Source organism: Podarcis gaigeae, assembly GCF_964106915.1.
Source record: "Podarcis gaigeae genome assembly, chromosome: 15".
Classification (NCBI taxonomy): domain Eukaryota; kingdom Metazoa; phylum Chordata; class Lepidosauria; order Squamata; family Lacertidae; genus Podarcis; species Podarcis gaigeae.
Window position 1 is genome coordinate 32,763,183 of NC_139692.1, and position 22,757 is coordinate 32,785,939.

Sequence of the window (22,757 nt, forward strand, 5' to 3'; positions counted from 1 at the left end):
TCAGGGATGATGGGAACTGTAGTCTTAAAACATCTGGAGGGCCAAGTTTGCCTATGCCTGGGTTAGAATGCAGTAGAGCTTTATCCAAAGACTGCAAATAGCTCATGCTGGTCTCTTAGATGATCTTTTACTAACCGGACTGTGTTTTCCATTTCCTGCAGGTATCATGACTGGGAAGTGTGTGAATTTTAGCCACACAGAGAAAACCTGCGAGATCTTTGGGTGGTGTCCGGTGGAGATCGATGACAAAGTTCCTAAGTAAGTCTCTGCTTTCTCATCCAAGCGACACTAGTCCTCATAAAATCAGAAGAATGTAGGATGTTGTCTCTTAGACCTTTGGTTCCATTTAATCAATGATTGTCTATTCCTCGGATCCTCAACACATCATGAATTGGGAGGGTTTTGTGTGTGCATTTTTTATGTGTGTTTGTGTTTGTATATGGTTTTAATTGTTGCTAATGGCTCTGGATTGTTTTTATTAATAGTGGCATATAATTTTGTAAACAAGTAAGGTGGAAGGGTATCCCAACCTCCTTTGGACACAGGCATTTTGACACATAGGCACTAATCCTTCTTTTGTCTTACAGCCCCCCTCTGCTTCTGGCGGCTGAAAACTTCACCTTGTTTATCAAGAACAGTATCACCTTCCCCAAGTTCAAAGTCGTCAGGTAAGCCCAGGATCCATGAGATCGTGTGGGACAGTCCTCATGCTATACGGTAATGTTGTTGTTGTTGTTGTTGTTGTTGTTGTTGTTGTTGTGTTGTTCTTATATTACCTGCCCCTCCAGGGTGACTTATAAAATTAAAAACAGTTTAAAAGAAGTTAGAATCGTATAAGGGTTTGTTATTCTGACTGGAGTGTAATGGAAATTCATAAGATTTTGGAATGCAGAAATATAGTAAATCATCATCAAACCATCAGTTCTAGTACACGGGGGAGGGGGAGCACCTAAATTGTATAACTTGGCTTTGGAATGATTGGCATTATTAATGGTATTATAATTTGGCATTGTTATAATGAGGCTTTTATTGGATTATTGTGATGGAAAACTAATAAGAATTATTTAATTTTTTAAAAAGTTAGAATCATAAAAATAAAGTAGGTCCTAAAATCGTACAGTTCAAGCCGGGGCAAAGAGGTGGGTCTTCAGCATCCTCTGTGTTATGTACTGAGTTGAATAGGATCCAAATTGGATTCAGAATGCAGCAGTCTGATTGGTCCTAGAACAATAGGATTCAGAATGCAGCAGTCTGATTGGCCCTAGAACAATAGGATCCAGAATGCAGCAGTCTTATTGGGCCACAGGAGCCACCCAATCCAACTCCAGCTGGAAGTGAATCCGCAACTGGATTGGCCTACAGGAGAATCCTGGAATTAGCCAATCACGTGGGGCCCATTGTGTAAATAATGTATATAAAGCAGACATTTTGGGGGGAACTTCCATTCCTCCTCACTACTATGAGCTGAATAAAGAGCATGAAATCCACACTCGACTCCGAGTATATTTCACTCTGGAAGCTGTATAATGAAGCTGGACACAGGACTCCAGGTGGAGTCCTGTCTTGAACCTACCCTGCCTTTTCCGCTCACGGCATGATGCTCAAGACAGCTGGCAGCCCAGTTAACAAGCCTCATTTAGTGAGCCATCCGCAAACAGAGATGACCGGGTTTGTTTCTTCCTCTTCTGCAGACGTAACCTTGTGGAGCGAGTCAACAAGACTTACCTCAGGAACTGCACCTACCACAAAGACAGGGACCCCCTGTGTCCTGTGTTTGAGCTGGGGTACGTGGTGGAGGAATCCGGGCAGAAGTTTTCCGTTCTCGCCCTTGAGGTGAGGACTTCCTCCTGGCCAGTCAGGGCAAGGGGAAATGGGTTGACTAGTAGGTGCTGAGTCAAAGTGGGTAGGGTGCTAAGCAGGCATGGATGGCTCCAACTCCTTCAGACGCAAACCAGTTTTGCAGGTCGTGCTGGATTTACTTATAAGCTAAACAAGCTATAGCTTAGGGCCCCACTCTCTTTGGCCCCACCAAAAATTTAGGATGCCCTCTTGTTCCCCTGGGCAGGGGGGTGTCGTTGGCATCACCATCTCCTGGGACTGTGACCTCGACTGGCTTGTGAGGCACTGTGTGCCCGTTTACCGGTTCCATGGACTTTACAATGATGACAACAACCTCTCTTCAGGGTTCAACTTCAGGTACGGTGGCCTTTTGGGGTTGTTCTGTCCCGTCTGTCCGTCTCCCCCCCCCCCTTATTTATTTATTCCATTTGTATCCCTACCTTTGCCTCCAAGGAGCTCAACGTGGCACGCTCAGCTCTTCTCCCTCTCCATTTTTTCCCTCACAACAACCCTGTGAGGTAGGTCAGCCTGAGAGAGGCAAGAACTGGTCCTCAAGGTCACTTCCGTGGCTGGGTGGGGGGTTTTGAACCCTAGTCTCTCCCAGGCCCTAGTCCGTCACTCTAACCAATATGCCACTCACAAATAAATGCCAGCTGCTGGCATCATACATGGGGAGAGCACTGCTGTGAGAGGGGCGGCCTGAGGAGAGCCTTGAGGGCCAGACAGAGAGAGACCCTGAGGATTCCAGTTCCAGGAACCCTTGTTCGTTTTCATGCATACAAATTGCCTCTTTTTGCTTCGAAAGGTACGCCAAATATTACAGAGAAAACGGAAGAGACCTAAGAACCCTGTACAAGGTGTTTGGCATCCGATTTGACATTCTGGTGAGCGGGAAGGTAAGGCTCGCTTTGAAAAACGGTTGGTGTTTTCTCCTTGTGGCCCCGATTGTTGTGAGTGGAGCCTTCCTTCCAAGTAGGCTGGGCAACGTCAGTCAAATGCAGCTGCGAGTAGGGTTGCCAGACCTCCTGAAATATCTAGATTTGCCTGGCTCCCTCCAGGTGGCAGGGATAATAATAATAATAATAATAATAATAATAATAATAATAATAATTTATTATTTATACCCGGCCTATCTGGCTGGGCTTCCCCAGCCACCCTGGGCGGCCCCCAACAAAATATTAAAATACAGTAATGCATCAAACATTAAAAAGCTTCCCTAAACAGGGCTGCTTTCAGATGTCTTCTAAAAGTCTGGTAGTTATTGTTCTCTTTGACATCTGGTGGGAGGGTGTTCCACAGGGCAGGTGCCACTGCCGAGAAGGCCCTCTGCCTGGTTCCCTGTAACTTGGCTTCTCGCAGTGAGGGAACCGCCAGAAGGCCCTCGGTGCTGGACCTCAGTGTCTGGGCAGAACTATAAATCTCCAGGTAGGGCTTGAATCTCGAGGTGGGCGAGAGCGCCTTCAATAATAATAAAAATATTGAGAAGAATGTGCATGCAGCTTGCTGGCTGCAAATTATAGCCTAGACTATCTGGGTCGGTGGGTTGCCTTCCTCTGCTCCCCTCTCCCAATTAACTTCCATCTCCAGGGCCTGCCCCATGACATTACATGGGGCCATCCCTATGTCTCAGGTTTGGACCTTGAAATCTCAGGGTCTGGGATGCTCCTGACCTGGCCATCCTAGCTGTGTCCCTGGTTTGACCAACCCTCACCCCCTCATCTATCCCAGCTTTTCTTAAAGGCGTCCAGGACATTATACATGGTTCTCCACCCCCATCTCATCCTCACAACAACCTTGTGAGGTAGGTGACACCAGGAGCAAGTATGATGAGCCCAAACTTCTTGGTTGAGTGAGGATTTGAACTCGGGTCTCCTTGTCCGTTGCTCTAACCCAAAGAAGGGAACCTGTGGCCCTCCAGGTGTTAACTGGAGTCCAACTCCCATCAGCCCCAGGCAGGATGATGGAAGCTGGGAGTTCAGCAACATCTGGAGGGATGAAGGTTCCTCACTACTCCTCTAACCACTATACCTCAGTGCCTCTCAGTCCCAGGTAGATAGCTCAAGCAGAAGGTTTACCTGCATTGGGTGCAGATCATGCACTCCATATTGTGAAACTCCTGTTGTGTTAGATGGAATTTATTCCCAAGCAAGATGCAAATCAGGGGGTGGGGCATTCCCTAGGCCACACCTCTTCCTGCAGCTTTAATCACCCACAGATTTGTGCAGAATTAACCAATCAAAGCTCACTTGCTTTCTTTGGTGGCCATAAAGGACACTAACAGTTCTCCCCTTGCCATCTCTGTTCCTATCCAGGCAGGAAAATTTGACATTATTCCAACGATGACAACCATAGGCTCCGGGATTGGCATCTTTGGAGTGGTAAGTGCAGTTATGAAGAACTGTTACGAAGTCTGGCTGCTAGATCAGGCCCTAGTGGGTCTGTCTAGTCTCACTGTGGCCAACCAGATGGCTGTGGCAAACTCTGAAGCAGGACCCGGGTGCAAGAGCACTCTCCTCACTTGTAATGCCCAGCCACTGGATCAATTCAGAATCAACAACAGCACCTCCAACACAAGACAGAACACAGCCACCATGGCTAGTAGCCACTGACGGTCCTTTTCTCCATTAATCTAATTCTCTTGTAGAGCCATCCAAGTTGGTCGCCATCACTGCCTCCTGTGGCAGGGGGTTCCTCAGTTTCACTATGTGCTGTGTAAGGAAGTACAGTGCTACCTCGGGCTACAGACGCTTCAGGTTACAGACTCCGCTAACCCAGAAATAGTACCTCGGGTTAAGAACTTTACCTCAGGATGGGACTAGAAATCGTGCAGCGGCAGCAGGAGGCCCCATTAGCTAAAGTGGTGCTTCAGGTTAAGAACAATTTCAGGTTAAGAACGAATTAAGCTCTATTCTGGCTATGAAACAGGTGGAACTCCAAAAGAATCTGCAGGCATTTACAACCTCGGGGGTTGTTGTCACTCAATGCATCAACATAAAGAGAGGACAGAAGAAGACACAGATTTGCCAGAGATCTGCATGCCAAATTATTGGCATAGGAGCCAGCTTGGATTCAATGGCTATAGTTTAAATGCAACATGCAACCCATCTCGCCATTGTTGGGAAGACTGTGACCAGGTGGTCTGTGTGGTTTTCTCAGGCCACATTCACACTTTCCATTTAAAATACTCTGGTGCCACTTCTGATGGTCATGGCATCCTGGAGTTAAGGGTGCTGAGAGTTGTTAGGAGACCCCATGTTCCCCTCACAAAGATCCCTGGAAAGAGGGACTGGTTGTTTAACCACTTTGGGAACTGAAGCTCTGTGAGGGGCATAGGAGACTCACATCACACTTAACAAACTACAGCTCCCAGAAGTCTTTGGGAGATGTCATCAAACCTGTGCTTAAAAACCTCCAATGAATGAGAGTCCACCAGCTTCCAAGGGAGTCCATTATACCCTCCAACGTCTCTCCAATGAAAATAGGGACGTCCTAAGGACGCAGGTGGCGCTGTGGGTAAAACCTCAGTGCCTAGGACTTGCTGATCGCAAGGTCGGCAGTTCGAATCCCCGCGGCGGGGTGAGCTCCCATCGTTCGGTCCCAGCTCCTGCCCACCTAGCAGTTCGAAAGCACCCCTAAGTGCAAGTAGATAAATAGGTACCGCTTTATAGCGGGAAGGTAAACGGCGTTTCAGTGTGCAGCACTGGTGCCGGCTCGCCAGAGCAGCTTCGTCACGCTGGCCACGTGACCCGGAAGTGTCTCCGGACAGCGCTGGCCCCTGGCCTCTTAAGTGAGATGGGCGCACAACCCTAGAGTCGGACACGACTGGCCCGTACGGGCAGGGGTACCTTTACCTTTACCTTTAAGGAAAAGCAGGATATTCTGGGATTTTTTTCTACCCATGTGAGTGCACTGACATTCACTGCCCTTTCAGAGACTTAGCTTCCATAGACTCAATTTTTCTGTGAAAGATTAAAATGGGAGACAAAACTAGCTTTAGAAGGAGCACATAGCAGAAAACAGAGACTGTATTACCTTGTAAATATGGGAATGGCAGGAGGGCACTGTCACTCAGGTCCATCTGTAGCCACTTGAAGCACATGTCAACAACACTGGACATCCTGTTTTGTCTTCTGCAGGCCTCTGTACTTTGTGATCTCCTTCTCCTCAACTTCCTATCCAACCGAGACTACTACAAGCAGAAGAAGTTCAAGTATGCAGAACAGGATTCCATCAAACCTGTGAGTAGGCATCACATTCTTCCTCCTCTCCAGAAGGGCCGCAACACGCCATAAATCTGGGCCGCGTCTGCTGCTCGCTGTGGTTAACGGTTTGGGCTTGGAAGAGGGTGGTTTGGATTCCAATCCTTTTTTGGCCGTAATGCTCAAGAAGCAACAGCAGGCATGCCACAATCTGTTGACCCAAGGCCGGCTCTACTGTTAGGTGGCGTGTGGTGGCAGCCTTAGTTGCTGAGGGGTGGCAGCGAGATGTTGGAAGGCAGAATTGGGGGCTTCACGTTATGCCTTACACTCACTTTAGCTGTGTGGTGTGGGCGTCTACCCCAACACCAGCGCTTACATAAGATTCGAGTGCAAGACCAGCCGGCTTCTGTAGCCGGAATGAGGAAGGCACATCACCTTGTCCTTTGTCTCAGGCGGCAAAATGTTTTCAGCCAGCTCTGACTTGGGTCACATGCATTTAAAGCATTGCAATACCACTTTAGACAGTCAGGGCTTCACCCAAAGCATTCTGGGAACTGTACGTTTTTTTTTAAAGGGTGTGATAATTGTTAGAAGACCCCATTCCCCTCACAGATATATAATTCCCAGAGTTCCCTGGGAAGAGGGGTTGACTGTTAAATCACTCTGAGAATTGAAGTTCTGGGAGGAGAATAGGAGGCTCTTAACAACTCTCAGCACCCTTAAAAACTCCCAGAATTCTTTGGGGGAAGCCATGACTGCTTCAAGGGGCATCATAGTACTTTAAACAGGTGGTGTGAATGTGGCTCATCATGACAGTGTGAGGTTTATTTTCCCTTAATTCAAAGAGCTAGGGAGCCTGTAGCCATTCATATAAAGTCCTTTCCTTCATTCCACCCCTCAAGATTTTTTGGGGGGGTGGGTAAGGCTTTCATTTTGCTCCCGATGAAAAAGAGGAAATTTTGGGGATGCGATGCCGAGATGAACCAACATGTCTCTCATTTTATTTATTTTATTTTGGCGTGGGGGAAATCTTAGGAAAAAGAAGATGCCGTCATGTGCGACTTACACGGGAAGGAAAAGGTTGTTCAATGAAATTGTAAGTGGCTATGAAAAACAGTATAAAATGAAGCGGTGACTGAGTGCACAAACCTATGCATGTCTGCTTGGCAGTAAATCCCACTGAATTCAACAGGACTTAGTCCAAATTAAGCTTCATCTGTCCTCATCTAAACATCCTGTTCAAAAACCTCACCCATCAAGCGTGTGGTCACATGACGTCCATTTCACAGATAAAACCAACATCGAACAACACACCATCACAATCATCGTAAATTGTCATATTAACTTATAAGGCCCTGAACAACTTAGGACCCAAGTATTTTACCTTGGAAAATCATAGAATTGTAGAGTTGGAGCATCATCTAGTCCTGCCCCTTGCCAACCATATTTATTTATTTATTTCATAAAATTGGTACACCACGACTGTTTTTTAAAAACACCAAAAACCATCAAAGCATAAAAAGCAAAGAAGAATGAAATTTTCAGTTTGAAAAATGTTAAAAACAAGGATTTCAAACATCAAAAAAGGTAGAATCAGCAATAAACTAAAAACAGACTAAAACATGTGTCAGCATTCTACATATTTAGTAAAGGTAAAGGGACCCCTGACCATTAGGTCCTGTTGTGACCGACTCTGGGGTTGCGGCGCTCATCTCGCTTTATTGGCCGAGGGAGCCGGTGTACAGCTTCTGGGTCATATGGCCAACATGACTAAGCCGCTTCTGGCGAACCAGAGAAGCGCACGGAAACGCCGTTTACCTTCCTGCCAGAGCGGTACCTGTTTATCTACTTGCACTTTGTGCTTTTGAACTGCTAGGTTGGCAGGAGCTGGGACCGAGCAACGGGAGCTCACCCCATCGCGGGGATTTGAACCGCCGACCTTCTGATCGGCAAGTCCTAGGCTCTGTAGTTTAACCCACAGCGCCACCTGCGTCCCTACATATCTAGTAGGCTTATCTAAATAAAAATGTTTTCAGCAGCTGCTGAAGAGAGTACAGTGAAAGTGCCTGCCTGATTTCCACAGGCAGGGTGTTCCAACGTGTAGGTGCAGCCACACTAAAAGATGGATTTCTTACGCAATGGGTATTGTGTGGCACCCGTAACAGTGCCAGTTCTGCATGTTGAAGCAGTCAAGTGAACATAGATGGGGCGGGGGGGGGGGTGAGGCAATCTCCCAAGGAAACTGGTCCCAAGTTGCTAAGGGCTTTATATACTAATAGTAACAACACCTTGAACTCAGCCCGGTAGCAAATTAGCAACCAGTGCTGAGCTCTGAGCACAGGTGTTACATGCTGACAAGGCCTCACTCCTGCCAGCAATCGTGCTGCAGCATTCCACGCTCACTGCAGGTTCTGGATCAAGTGCATGAGAAGCCCCCACAGAGAGCACATTGCATAGGCATCCAAGGTTGGTATCTTTCTTGGTCCGTCCCCCCAGGGGCGGAGGAAGGGTGGTGCGGTGGGGGGGGGGCAGGCCGCCTCGGCTGTCACCACAGAAGCAAAGAAAAACTTGTTTTGATGAATTGGAAGAGCCGCAAAAAGATTCCAATGAGCACATGGATTGATAATATGGACAGATTAGCTACATACGAACGAATTGCATGTTGATGCAAATTAAGAATGGATAAATATGAAGAAATCTGGAAGGAATATTTAAGTGATAAGGCGGATAGTGGTGGAAGTAGGGGGAGGAGAGAGAGGTGGGAAAATATTGTTTAAAAGGGTGTTGTTGTTGTTTAGTCATTCAGTCGTGTCCGACTCTTCATGACCCCATGGACCAGAGCACGCCAGGCACTCCTGTCTTCCACAGCCTCCCGCAGTTTGGTCAAACTCATGCTGGTAGCTTCGAGAACACTGTCCAGCCATCTTGTCCTCTGTCGTCCCCTTCTCCTTGTGCCCTCCATCTTTCCCAACGTCAGGGTCTTTTCCAGGGAGTCTTCTCTTCTCATGAGGTGGCCAAAGTATTGGAACCTCAGCTTCACGATCTGTCCTTCCAGTGAGCACTCAGGGCTGATTTCCTTCAGAATGGAGAGGTTTGATCATCTTGCAGTCCAAGGGTGTAGTCATAGGTATATCAGTGTATTCAAATCTGAATTGTCAAATTGTGTTATTAGGGTTATTATGGTTTTTGTTGTATGTGTCTTTTGCAATTGTTGTTTGTATTGAAAAAATTATTAAATATTTAAAAAAAAACCACTGAGGGGGGTGACAAAATGCCGGGCGGCACTCACTGCGGGGCCTGCAGCGCGCCCGAGAAACACGTCTCTCCTGGAAGTGACGAAGTGGCTTGGGTGCCCGTAGGCTCCGCACTACCCCAAACTGTCTGCCTGCCGCCTCTCCCTCAGCTGTAGGGCGGCTGAGTGGGAGGAGGCAGGCAGACTCCTCGGAGGCCCCGCGGAGCGTCCTGCCGCGGCTCACCCCGCCCTGCGGGCAGGTGGCCCTGACCCGGGGCGCAGAGCACACCCAGGTGCCCAATTGGCTTGCTCCGCCGCTGCCCCCCCCTTTCTTCCTCATATATTTACTTCTTAACTTCTTGCAGGATCCACTCACCAAGCACATGCCCTGCCTCCTCTTCCTTCTCCTCGAATATGTGGCTGTCGACCTGAGAGATTTATCCACCTACCCCTTCCTGCTGAACCCCGGAAGCACGGGACTCGCCTCCCTTCTACGGCTCGGAGAGGCTGTTTTATAGACTCCCCCAATATTCTCAGTGCAGAGAACACTGAGAGGACGTGGTTTTAAGAGTCACTTGAGGTGGACACTGGAACACTATAAAAGAAGACAAGATGCAAGCTGTCTGGGGAGGATTTGAGACAGCCTCTGGGACTCCTGACTGGGGATGGTGCAGAAACCAAGGACGTATGTCGAAGAGAGAGGGAAACGCAGCAATGGTCCTTCTTGGAGTTACACTATAGATGCAGCCAAATTGCACGTAGTTTCTTTTGGAAGTTAGGGAACCAGTAATGTCAAACTAGCCTAGGGATGTGGGGTCGATTCCACTGGCATTTAAAGATGAACTTTCCTAGTAACAACGAAACAAGATGCAGACTTAAAACACAGCCGTCCTTTCAAATTCACAATCTGTGATGCAGTTCTCTCATTCTCATTTTTCCCCATCTTAGGTTCAGTTGTCCACATTTCCACATCAGTTTGCAATTATATATATTTTAAGAAGTCCTTGTGAAAATGCATCAGCATTTAGTGCAAATTCTCATGTACACTTTTTTGCTTTTTTAAAAAATGTTTTATTGGTTTTCTTTGATGTATAGCAAAAATAACTAGTCAACTAAACTTAATTGTAACACACACACACACACACATCCAGTCTTGCCAGCTACTGGGTAAGTATTCAATCCTTAATAATATTCATGTCTTTTTTTAGTTTTTCTACAAAATTTCTCCTGCATCACACATTTTTGCATGCAAAGCATATTTTACCAAACACAGTGCATTTTTGGTTTGCTATTTTCACCAGCATATGCATTTACCTGTGTACAATTTTTTGCACACACTGCTTGACTGAAAGAACAGGTTGCAAAATTTTGAAGGATGGCTGTGTCTCTCGGTTCACAAAGTGTGAATTGCATAGATTCACGTTTACGTGTGAACCGAACCAAAATTCTCCTCCATTCCTACAAAGCTGATAACAAGGACTTGCAATCTGGGCTGGCCTTATGCTGACCCTCTGCAGTAGAGAAATGTGTGGTTCTTTGGCAATGCCCAAAGTCCTTAGAGATGGTGGTTCTATGTGAGCACCTCATCTTTGCCAATGGCATCAAACACTCCCAAGGCTGCCAGTGACTCTGAATGGGCCCCTTACTTAATGGCACAGCTCAGTGGTTTAGGCACACACACCCACACCCACACCCCACTGCCATGCTTTTCAGTCAACAGCTGTTCCTGCTGCATGAATCCCAGGGAAGGTGGGTTGCAGAGGCCTGTTTTGAAATAATATATTTTTTATTTTTAAAAAAAGATAAAGAGAAATAAAGACCTTTAGTTTTGGTACTACCTCAATTTTCTTTGCTCCATGATTACCCTTGTGTGCATATTGCTGCGCAGCTGGCAGTAATGATGGTTCCTGATTATTTATTGAATTTACATCTTGCTCTTCCTACCCAAGGAGCCCAGGGCGGCAAGCAGGTGTACCCTTTAAAACAAAAGCATTTCAAAATGGATTTTAAAGGTTGAAACATTCCTTAGTCCGATGATCATCAAATTGCTTGCAATGGTATTCTTCAGACTTCAACTTCATTCTGGTTGCTCCTTTCTGAACCTTCTCCAGCTATCCTGGAGAAGGAGGTGATGGGAGCTGTATAATGGATAATGGTGTTAGGATATTTATTTTAAAAAAATTTCAGCAGTTGCTCATGTGCCTCAGACCCTCCAAGTGTCCCTGTTTTCCAGCGACAGTCTCAGAATTACGGAAGCCGTCCTGGGTTCTGATTTGATCCTGTAATGTCCCGCTTTGCCTTAGGACATCTCTATTTTCACTGGAGAAATGTTGGAGGGGATGTCTCTATTTTCATCGGAGAAATGTTAGAAGGTATGGGTTTCCAGGCCTCTCACTATCCAGTGCCAGAGATTACAATTTCCTACCTTAGTGATAAGATTTTTGCCTCAGAACATGGGCGGACTGCAGTATAGCTAGCTTTTAATTTCTCAGGGACGAGAAGGCCACTAACATCAAATGAACTGGCTCTACATCAGAGTGTTGCATTGACAAGAGGGGATATGGTTCCCCTTCTTTGTAGCCCCTTTTACCACAACAATATATATTTTTTTGCCTGTTAATGAAACAGGATAGATCAGAAAGGCCAGAAGTAACAAAGTCAGGATAGCTAAAAGCCCATACAAATATAATTCATTCATTCCTTTCCCTTAGTCCCAATTGTAGTATTAAAGCAGGCAGGCAGTTACTGCCCATTCAAAATGAAAAGACATTTTATTATAATCTGCAGCTTCTGTGGCTCCCCCCCCCCCCCCCCCGGCTGCCCTCTAGGCTCCTGGCTCTGCTTATTATCTCCTTCAGGAATGCAATGCAAGGCACAGTTATTAAGATGATGTTTTCTCCCACATAGACTCTGAGATAATGCCACCAAGGGGATAGTATCCTTGAAAACAGAACACAGTTACTGTAGTAAAAAAATTGCTTCACCAAACACTGATTACAAAACAGTTTTCCTCTGCCTCTGTTTGGAGGCTTCAGATGTCTCTGAAATAACAAAATAGAGGCAGGAGAACATCTGGGCCTTGACACACCTGTTTTCCCTCCTCAAGAACATTTGTTGATGTCCTCCTTAACATTTGTTCATGTCCACCCCGATGCCTCTCTTGTTAAAGAATGCTGGAGAGTATATCTGGATAGACGGGAAAATATATCTCGGGTTAAAGGACACGGGATCACAAGTCACTATAGTCCACCTGGAGATCATCAGGGCCGAAGCCATAATTCCAGGAAAATTAATAAAATTTAAATTAAAACAAGCAGAGATCCTAAAGGCGGCTGAAATAGATGTCAGGTTCAAAAACTGGGCAGGGAAGTGGCAGGTAGCCCTTTCGGAAGAAATTCCCACCCCTGTGCTCATTGGTTGGGACGTTTTAGAACATGTGCAGAGTACTTTCATAGTTACCAGAGCAAAAGAGAGCCCACAGTCACCTAATCCTGAGGGGGCGGATACAGTAGCAGAGGTATACAATGCTGAACGACAGCAAGGGGATAATCAGGGTGAGGAAAGAAAAGACACCTTTTTGTTTCCTTTGACTAAAAGTCAAACTCCAAGTTTTGCCAAAAAGCAAAAAGAAGATAGAGTTAGAAATGTACTTTGAGGCAGCCGAGTCGGAGAGGCCGTTAACTCCTGAGTGCCCAGAACGGTTTTGTTTGAGCAAGGACCTTTTATATCGAGAAGTCCTTGCCCCACCATCCAGGGGGGGTGAAGAAGTGAGAAGACAGTTAGTAATCCCACATGATATAGAGGTTTATAAAATTATCCCCAGAAATGGGGTAGAAAAAGGGTTTTCTCCCTCTCAAGGCTAGAGGGTGCATGTGTAGAAACTAGCCCATTGTACAAAGGTAAAATGTGCATCTATTGCTTTGCCCAATTTTGCCTCTGCCCCCCACCCCCCACCCCGTCATGGGGTTCCTTAGGTTGCAAGGATGGGAATGTGGCCCTGAATCAGAGAGAGATTCCCCAGCCTTAAGGGGACCTGATGGCTTTATAAGGGGATGAGACAAATGTTTGGAAAAAGGAAAACTCGGATCAAAATGCAACAGGTCCTGTCTTTGGAATTGTTGTTGCAGTATTAGAAATTGTCCAGCAGGGGGAGTGAGAGCACTTGCAATAGCTCCCCTGGAAAAGTCACAGGCAGGTTCTCCCATATAAAACTTGATGGTCAATGAGGAAGACCACCACCACTGCTAACACCACTTTCAGGTCTGGAACTTGAACTTTTCTCAAGCCAGACCTGCAGGCATGGCTTTGAAGAGCAATGGAAAATGCACAGTGGTGATCTCATTTGCACGGAGGCAGAAACAACAAAAAGATTTGGCTGGGATCTTGAGGCTACCTGTTTCAATGTGGTGTATGTGGTGTTGTGATGATGTGAACAGCAAATTATCAGGGGGGCTGAACTATATCAGGGGTAGGCAACCTAAGGCCCGTGGGCTGGATGCGGCCCAATCACCTTCTCAATCCGGCCCACAGACGGTCTGGGAATCAGCATGTTTTTACATGAGTAGAATGTGTGCTTTTATTTAAAAGGCATCTCTGGGTTATTTGTGGGACATAGGAATTCGTTCATCCCCCCCCCCCCCAAAAAAATATAGTCCAACCCACTGTAGCACCCTGCTTGTGGTTAACGCTTAGCTGGAATGAAATATTCAACGCAGCAATAGAGAAATTAAAATAGTAATTTATTTGTCAGACAAATAAATGAGAGGCACAGTGGTATATGGTTACCAAACTCTGGCCTGGCCTCCTGCCATTCTGGCCAGCACTTATATTTCCTCAGCCCAGCCCCCTTGCTCCTCCTTTGGCTGCCTCTGTCCAATCAGCCTGGTTGAAATTCCTATTGGCTGTTTACTAGAACCAATCATAAAAGATACACCCATTTCCTATTACCTTTTATGGGAGATAAAGAGCTATATTTCCTTCTATCCATAAATGGCAGACAAGTAGCCATATATCTTACATTTGCCTCGATAAGGCACCTTAATTACCAGATCACCTTTTGCCCCTGTTGCCCCTGCATTCCAAAACAAATGGCTAAAACAAATGGCTCGTGGTATTAAGTTCTATCTAAACAGAGATCTTACTATTTACCAACTCTCAATTAGTGTTTTTGCAGCTTGATTGCATTCTGTAATATGTAGGGTCAGTGTAACCTTTGCTCCCAGCCTGTATTTCCCTTTTAAAACTTTGAGAAATTTGTCTCCTGCTACTGCTATAAATCAGGGGGGCCCTGTTCAGGAGGATAAACAGCTGCCAAAGTACTTAGCCAGCTGGTTTTCTGCCTGGCATGAAACATACAAACATTTGCAAATATATATCTTTAAGCTCATTTTAAAATACAGGCCTTGATCAGATGCCTCACCACCACAGGGTCTGAGGGACGCTGGACCGGCCCACGGCTGAAAAAGGTTGCTAACCCCTACTGCCAAAGAAATTAAAAAATATTCTTATGTACGCGATAACGGCGGCAGGAGTCTTAATAGCACAAGGATGGAAGAATGAGGAAATCCTGACGAAAGAACTGTGGCAAGAAAAACTGATGGACTATGGGGAATTGGCAAAACCGACGCACAAACTACGTGACAAGGATAACTGTGATTTCAAAGATGAATGGGAACCTTTTACGAAATATTTGAAGAAGCAACAAAATGAACTGGACTCTTTCGCAGGTTTTGAATAAACATTCACAAACTCTTTATTGTAATATATAGATAGATAATTTGAGGATCTTTACAATTTTACAACATGCAGACAGGAAGATGTGTTGAGAAACCAGAGAAAGGAGCTGAGGGAAGTCCGGGGTGGGAGGTTGGGTTTTTTGTTTAGGGGGGAGGGGGAGGGGCAAAACTATGTGGATGATGTATTTTTGTTAAAATTATTGTGTTGAAATTTATAAAATAATAATAAAAGGTTGCTGACCCCTGGACTATGTGATTCTTCCTTAGTCTGAATGTTGCCCTTGTGGAATTCAGCAGGGAGGATGGGTACAAAACTAGAATGAGTTAGCCCTCCCTGTCATTGGCTCTGGCGCCACCTACTGGTGGCCTCCTTGCATTCTGCCCTACCAGCCTGATGGTCACCAGACACACTCCAGACAGACAGACACAAATGCAAAGCCAGTGTGGGGTAATGGTCAAAGTGTCAGACTTGGTCTGGGAGACCAGGTTCAAACCCCTACTTGGTAATGAAGCTCACTTGGTGCCCTTGGGAGCCAGTCACTGCCTCTAAACCCTAACCTATTTCACAGGGTTGTTGTGCCGCTGTGGTCTAAACCACTGAACCTCTTGGGCTTGCTGATCAGAAGGTCGGCGGTTCAAATCCCCGTGACAGGGTGAGCTCCCGTTGCTCTGTCCCAGCTCCTACCAACCTAGCAGTTCGAAAGCACGACAGTGCAAGTAGATAAATAGGTACCACTGCGGCGGGAAGGTAAACGGCGTTTCCGTATGCTCTGGTTTCTGCCATGGTGTCCTGCTGTGCCAGAAGCGGTTTAGTCATGCTGGCCACATGACCTGGAAAGCTGTCTGTGGACAAATACCAACTCCCTCGGCCTGAAACGAGATGCGCACCACACCCCATAGTCACTTTGGACTGGACTTAGCCATCCAAGGGTCCTATACCTTTTTTACCTGTGGGAATTACAGGAGGCTGGAGAGGACCATATACCTTCACTTCCTTGGAGAAAAAGGAGGGATGTAAATACAACAGGGCAGCAGTCAGAACCGTCTTTCCCATACCCAGCAAGTGGGGGAGCTGCGTGGCTTTGCCGGCAGCCTCCCCTTTCCTTGAACCCCCGTCAGCTGCGTCCTGCCAACCATAAGGCTGGAGGGTTTGCAGCTTCCCTCCCAAGCCTCTGCTGGGATCACTCTCCCACAGAGACATGGGGAAGAGTTGCGGGGCTCCCCAATGGCTGGCATTGCGCAGCTATGGCCACCCCAACATTATTCGTGGTAATTTGAAGGTGCTGGGCAGAAATTTGCACCCTGGTGCTGAATTTGCTGAAGATGGCCCTGGTCCCGGTGTCCCATTGTGCCAGAAGCTACTGTGAGGTCCATCATCAGGTGTCCTCCAGCTTCTAATCACAGATACCAGCAGCCTTCAAGCAAGCAAACCTGCCTTATTATTGCTCTCTAGCATCCCACTGCCAGAGGATTGCCTCATTCCACTCATCAGTTTGCCTCCTCCAAGTGAAATAAACCTGGGCAGTGCTGAATGTCACATCCATTGCCAGGTGTGTCCTGCTGGAAACAGAAAAGGGCTCCCCCCTTGGCCTGCCTTTATATCCACTCAGTTGCCAAGTGCTTTTGCAACATCACAAGAAACCCACAGCCAATGGCAACAGCTGGGGAGCCATCATCTTCATTGCTTTGAGCCTCACAATGGCGGGTGGATCTATCAGTGATTGTGTGCTTGCTTATTTGGGACATGGGTGGAGCTGTGGTCTAAACCACAGAGCCTCTTGGGTTGCCGATCAGTAGGTCGGCGGTTTGAATCCCTGTGACAGGGTGAGCTCCTGTTGCTCTGTCCCAACTCCTGCCAGCCTAGCAGTTTGAAAGCACGCCAGTGCAAGTAGATCAGTAGGTACCGCTGCGGTGGGAAGATAAAAGGTGTTTCCATGTGCTTGGTTTCCATCACGGTCAGAGCCGTCTTTCCCATTGGGTTTAGTGGTGCATTGTGCCAGGGTGCTGGCCTCTCAGGGGCGCCCCAGCAAGTGGGGGGAATCCACAGCTTTGCTGGCACCCTCCCCTTTCCCTGCACCCCCGTCAGCTATGCCCCACCAACCATAAAGCTGGCAGGTGTGCAGCTTCCCTCTCAAGCCTCTGCAAGGATCGCTCTCCTCCTGAGGAGGCTTGGGAGCGAAACTGCGCTCTCCTCCCACGGTGGCTTGGGAGGGACATAACTTCACATCTAAGCCTCTGTGAAAATCGCTCTCCCACAGTGGCATGGGGGAAGAGTTGCAACCCCCCCCCCCGCGATAGCTGGTCATGCATTGCTACGGCCACCCCAACACTATCCCTGGTAATTTTGGGGCGCTGGGTGGATATTTGCACCCCGGCGCCGCATCTGCTAAAGACAGAAGTGTTCCTTGGTAGAAGAATTGGAGGTGTTAGCATTGTGATCCTGCTTTCATCTGTGAAATGCTGGAGCATCTGCTTTTCTGGTTCAGACAGCAAAGAGTCTTGGTCTAGGCCGGGCCCTGCCATTGGGCGTTCTCTATGTGTGTACAAGTGGCCCTGCTGCCACTGTTCACAAGCTCTTCCCGAGGACCCCCCTCTCTTTCCCTGCTTTGTGTTTGCGTTTTCAAGCTCTTCCAGAGGCTTTCCCTGATTCATCTTCTCCAGATGGAACCTCGTCACTTTCCAGATATTTCATCAGCTAGAAGTGAAAGGCAGCCTGCAAATGAGTCACAAGGCTGCAGAGGGAGGGGTGCGGAAAATATGAATGAACAGTCTGAGAAAAGACGGCGGCAGCTGGATTGAGCTCTGTTTATGCCTCTGGCACATTTGGCAGGCAGCTGCAAAGGAAGAGCAACCCTAAAAATACTAAATAATTGCTTGTATCATAGGTGAGCAACCTGCCGCCCAGGCCGAAGGTGCTTCCAGCCCAAAATAGTTCCTCCCTTTTCTTCTCTTCCTTGCTTTTGCTGCTTTTCGAAAGTGTCTCCTGCACACTTGCATATATATTCTGTGTGGCTTCAGTTATGTATCGCAGATCTAGTCCAACCCCAAGGGACGCGGGTGGCGCTGTGGGCTAAACCACAGAGCCTAGGACTTGCCAATCAGAAGGTCGGCGGTTCGAATCCCTGCGATGGGGTGAGCTCCCGTTGCTCAGTCCCCGCTCCTGCCAACCTAGCAGTTTGAAAGCACACAAGTGCAAGTAGATAAATAGGTACCGCTCTGGTGGGAAGGTAAACGGCGTTTCCGTGTGCTGCTCTGGTTCGCCAGAAGTGGCTCAGTCATGCTGGCCACATGACCCGGAAGCTGTACTCCCTCGGCCAATAAAGCGAGATGAGCGCCGCAACCCCAGAGTCGGCCACAACTGGACCTAATGGTCAGGGGTCCCTTTACCTTTACTTTAGTCCAACCCCATTCAATGCAGGAATCTCAACTAAAGCATCCATGACAGATAGCTATCCATCCTCTGCTTAAAACCTTAAATGAAAGATAGTCCACCACCTTCTGAGGGAGTCTGCTCCACTGTCAAACAGACTTACTGTCAGAAAGTTCTTCCTGATTGTTAGTCAGAATCTCTTTTCTGGAAACCATTGGTTCAGATTGTACGCTCTGGAACAGGAGAAAACAAACTTGCTCCATCTTCCATGTTGAAAGCCCTTTAGATATTTGAAGATGGCTATCATATCTCCCCTCAGTCTCTTCTTACCCAGGCTAAACATACCCAGCTCTCTCAAGTGTTTCTCACAAGGCATGGTTTCTAGACCCCTGATAATCTTTGCCACCTTCCTCTGTACGCATCCCAACTTGTTAATATCCTTCTTAAACTGTGGTGCCCAGAACTGGACCCAGGACTCCAGGTTGGGTCTGACCAAGTCAGAATAGAGCGGTACTATTACTTCACTTGATTGGGACCCTATACAGTGGTGCCTCGAGTTACATACGCTTCAGGTTTCAGACGCTTCAGGTTACAGACTCCGCTAACCCAGAAATAGTACCTTGGGTTAAGAACTTTGCTTCAGGATGAGAACAGAAATTGTCCTCCAGCAGCGCAGTGGCAGCAGGAGGCCCCATTAGCTAAAGTGGTCTTCAGGTTAAGAACAGTTTCAGCTTAAGAACGGACCTCCGGAATGAATTAAGTACTTAACCTGAGGTACCACTGTACTTCAGTTGACAGAGCCTAGAACTGCATTAGCCTTTTTTCTTGCTGCATCACACTGTTGACTCATGTTAATGATTTGGTCTTCTAAGACCTCTAGATGTGTGTCCCACATCCCATATTTGTGCAGCTGGTTATTCCTACCTAAGTGCACAACCTTACATTTCTTCCTATTGGGCTTCATTTTGTTGGCTTCTCCAATCTGTTAAGGTCATGTTGAACCCTGATTCTGTCTTCTACGGTAATAGTTACCTCTCGCTATGTACTAGGGGCTGTATCTGGTGGCGTGAAAGAGAGAGGCAGTGTGGTGTAGGGGTTAGAGTGTTGGTGTAGGACCCGGGAGACCAGGGTTCAAATCCCCACTTGGGGGCCAGTCACTGCCTCTCAGCCTAACCTAGGGGGAGTGCCCAACCCTGAGCTCCTTAGAGAAAAAAGCTGGTGTTATGTACTGAGTTGAATAGGATCCAAACTGCAGCAGTCTGATTGGTCTTAGAATAATAGGGTCCAGAATGCAGCAGTCTGATTGGTCCACAGGAGCCACCCAATCCAGCTCCAGGTGGAAGTGAATCCGCAACCTGATTGGCCTACAGGTAAATCCCAGAATTAGCCAGTCACGTGGGGCCCATTGTGTAAATAACTTATATAAAGCAGACATTCTGAGGGAACTTCCATTCTTCCTCACCACTATGAGCTGAATAAAGAGCATGAAATCCACTCTCGACTCTGAGTATATTTCAGCTGGGATATGAATGCAAGAAACAAACAAACCCCCAAGAGGCGTTGGATTGGGGGGGGGGGCTTTGGTCGCTTTGCTCCTGTGCATAATACTGCTTGGCATATTCCCTGCAAAGAGTGCATAGGGTCTCTGCCTGGGATATCACATTTGTGGCTCCCAGGGCGAAATTCCTTTCTCTCTGAGAGGAAACCACGAGAAAGACAATCCGCAACCAGTCACAGTGAGTAGGGAGAGTTTTCAAGGTTCCCTCCCTAGTGTTGCTCGCTGTGTCTTAATTATGCCATGATAGTCCTAATTACTTTCCCTGGCAAACTCCAGTTTCGTTTGGCAGAGGCCCTTTTGTGCTGTTAATTGCTGGTTTTAATTTTTACAGGTAGCACGAGTTGCACGGGAAGCGGGGGGAGACGGGCACAGCCCACCCCAAATCCTAAGTTGTTCAAATGAGTCAGGCGCCAGGCGATAACTTTCCATTTTAACCAGGTCTTTGGCTTTTTACAATCTGTAGGGCCTTTTAGAGTGGGTGGGGATGTTTTGAGCTGCCCGTGGCAAAAAAAGAGACTAGTAATATTATGGTAGACCCCACCCCACCCCCGTTTTCACTTTCAATAAAATAAAATAGAATTGGCCTGTCTCTAGTCTGTAAATGAATGAAGCAGCACAGAATCTAGAATCATAAGACCTTTTTAGACTACAAAGGGGTCTGTAGAGGTCTTCAAGTCAATGAAGCATCTGCAATGCAAGGATACAACAGCCCCTTCCCTGTTGGACAGCTGCCTAGCCTCTGCTAAGGCCGCATTCACATTGAGAGTGCTATGATACTGTTGTAAATAAAAATATGCCCTTTTCCCTTATGGGGTATCCAAGAGCCCATATAGAGTTCATACATAGGTTCCCTATTGGTAGGAGAAGATAACAAAGGCCAGCCAGAGAATATTGAGAAGCAAAGCAGCTAATAAGCTGGATCTTTATTGATCTGTTGCGACAGGGTGCTCCCCCCACACGCAGGAGAGGAGGAGGACCCACAAAAATGCTGTGCAAGGGCTTATAAAGACTTTTGAAATTCCCATCCTGTAGACCAAGACCACCCCCAGAAACATGATACATACATCACAGAAGGGGTGTAACCTAAGACCACCCCTCATATACATCACAGAAAAGGCGGTCTAAAACAGAAATTTGAATATTGTTTTTCTCCTGTTGTTTATCTCCTGTCTGGCAGGTTACTTGATTGGATTGCCTGGGGAGCCTGGCCATTCTTTTGTAGTGGTAAAATACTTATTTCCTGGGCCAGGTCACAGGCTCACACCCTATTCATATCTTAAATGTGTCCTTAAGACAGGATTTGTGAGGAAAGAGACAATGGGGAGACTTTTACAGTTTGACCTTGCACAGAAAACATTTGGTCAGTTTAGGAATCAAAATGGATCCAGGTTGGCCTTCCTGCGCTGATCCATGTATGTGTGTTTATGAACATTACCATATATCTAAGACCATAAATAAGACCATAAAATTCCTATCAGAATACCACTTTGAACAGTCAAGGCTTCCCCCAAAGGATCCTGGGAGCTTGTTGAGGGTGCCAAGAGTTGTTCAGAGACTCCAATTTCCTTCCCAGAGCTACAATTGTTAGAGTGGTTTAACAATCCAGCCCTCTTCACAGGGACCTGTTAGAGGGGGAAAGGGGGAAGTTTTATTTTGTTGTGGTTGCAAAATTTATGTAGAAATGTGGAGAAAAGGTTGGAAAAATGAGAAATCGAAAGAGAAATCATCAAGGTTCTGTCTAACCTATCTCACAAGGTTATTGTGAGGATATACTGGAAAGGGTGTTGGGTGGAAGAAGTTTGCACCTTACATTGAGCTCTTTGGAGAAAAAGGTGCAATATAAATGGCTTTTTATTTTTTTTACATATTTCTAACAGGCCTTTGGGAATGGAAGGTGGTTGTTTGTTTGTTTTTTAAAGAAATATATTTGTTTTTTATATTATTTAATTGTGCTTCATTGTTTTAATTCTGTTATCGAGTTTAATTACTTTTAAGAGTTTGTTGTTTATATGTTTTTAGCTTTTTGTATTTTATCCGTGCCGTCCAAGCTGCCTTGAATCCCTGTTTCGGCAAAAGGTGGGATATAAATAAATATAATAAATCATGGATACATTTCAGAGTTTTCCCTGTGTACGACACATCTCATGAAGATATGCACAGCCAATTCCTGCAAATTCACTGCACAGGAGCAAATACACAGCTTCCAAGCCCAGGCAGGCAACTGTCCTTTGGAAACTCAAGGATGGGGAAATGAGAAATGGAGAGAAAGTGGAATTGGCAGATTCTGACCTACTTCGCAGGGTTGTTGTGAGGGTATCCTAATGGAGGTGGGGAGAAGTTTGCATGCTGCCTTGAGCTCCTTGAAGGATAAGGCAGGATATAAACGCAACAGAGAGAATCATGAAATTGTAGAGTTGGAAGGGACCCTGAGGGTCATCTAGTCCAACCCCCTGCAATGCAGGAATCTCATCCAAAGCGTTCATGACAGATGTCCCTCCAACCATTTTGCTTAAAAACGAGCGGAATCAATAACTGGCGCATGCACTGCAGAACTGACCAGCACACCACTGGGATGAAATGCACAGCCTTCATTGCACAGCAGCAAAACAAAAGCCAAATAATAATAATAATAAATATCCAAACCCAGATGATGGATTTTTCGGAGCTAGCCAACCTAACTGGAAGAGTCCGCAACCAGAAGGAGGAAGAATGGACTAAATTTAATGATTATTTAGTTAAATATGTCAAGTTAAATTAATTGGAAACAGCTTGCAGATAGTTAATCGGTTTAGGATTTTATATAAGTGAAGTGATGAATTAATAT

The 22,757-nt window shown here is 46.5% G+C and overlaps 1 protein-coding gene and 1 long non-coding RNA gene across 2 annotated transcripts in view; one reads left to right on the top strand and one right to left on the bottom strand.

Annotated features, from left to right (window-relative positions):
• The window catches only part of P2RX1 (purinergic receptor P2X 1), a 27,981-nt gene extending 16,868 nt beyond the window's left edge, over window positions 1–11,113 (top strand). The window contains exons 5-13 of the mRNA XM_083714710.1: window positions 162–258; window positions 588–668; window positions 1,692–1,833; window positions 2,066–2,196; window positions 2,645–2,735; window positions 4,152–4,217; window positions 5,976–6,077; window positions 7,074–7,134; window positions 9,636–11,113. Of these exons, the coding sequence (XP_083570836.1) occupies window positions 162–258; window positions 588–668; window positions 1,692–1,833; window positions 2,066–2,196; window positions 2,645–2,735; window positions 4,152–4,217; window positions 5,976–6,077; window positions 7,074–7,130 (767 nt within the window). The 3' untranslated portion in view covers window positions 7,131–7,134; window positions 9,636–11,113. The remainder of the gene's footprint in view (window positions 1–161; window positions 259–587; window positions 669–1,691; window positions 1,834–2,065; window positions 2,197–2,644; window positions 2,736–4,151; window positions 4,218–5,975; window positions 6,078–7,073; window positions 7,135–9,635) is intronic.
• Window positions 1–16,562, bottom strand: part of LOC310832757 — an 18,023-nt gene extending 1,461 nt beyond the window's left edge. The window contains exons 1-3 of the long non-coding RNA XR_014558412.1: window positions 16,491–16,562; window positions 15,954–15,995; window positions 11,109–11,246 (exon numbers count right to left, since the gene is read on the bottom strand). This is a non-coding gene — a long non-coding RNA (uncharacterized lncRNA). The remainder of the gene's footprint in view (window positions 1–11,108; window positions 11,247–15,953; window positions 15,996–16,490) is intronic.
• Between the last annotated feature and the right edge of the window lie 6,195 nt (window positions 16,563–22,757).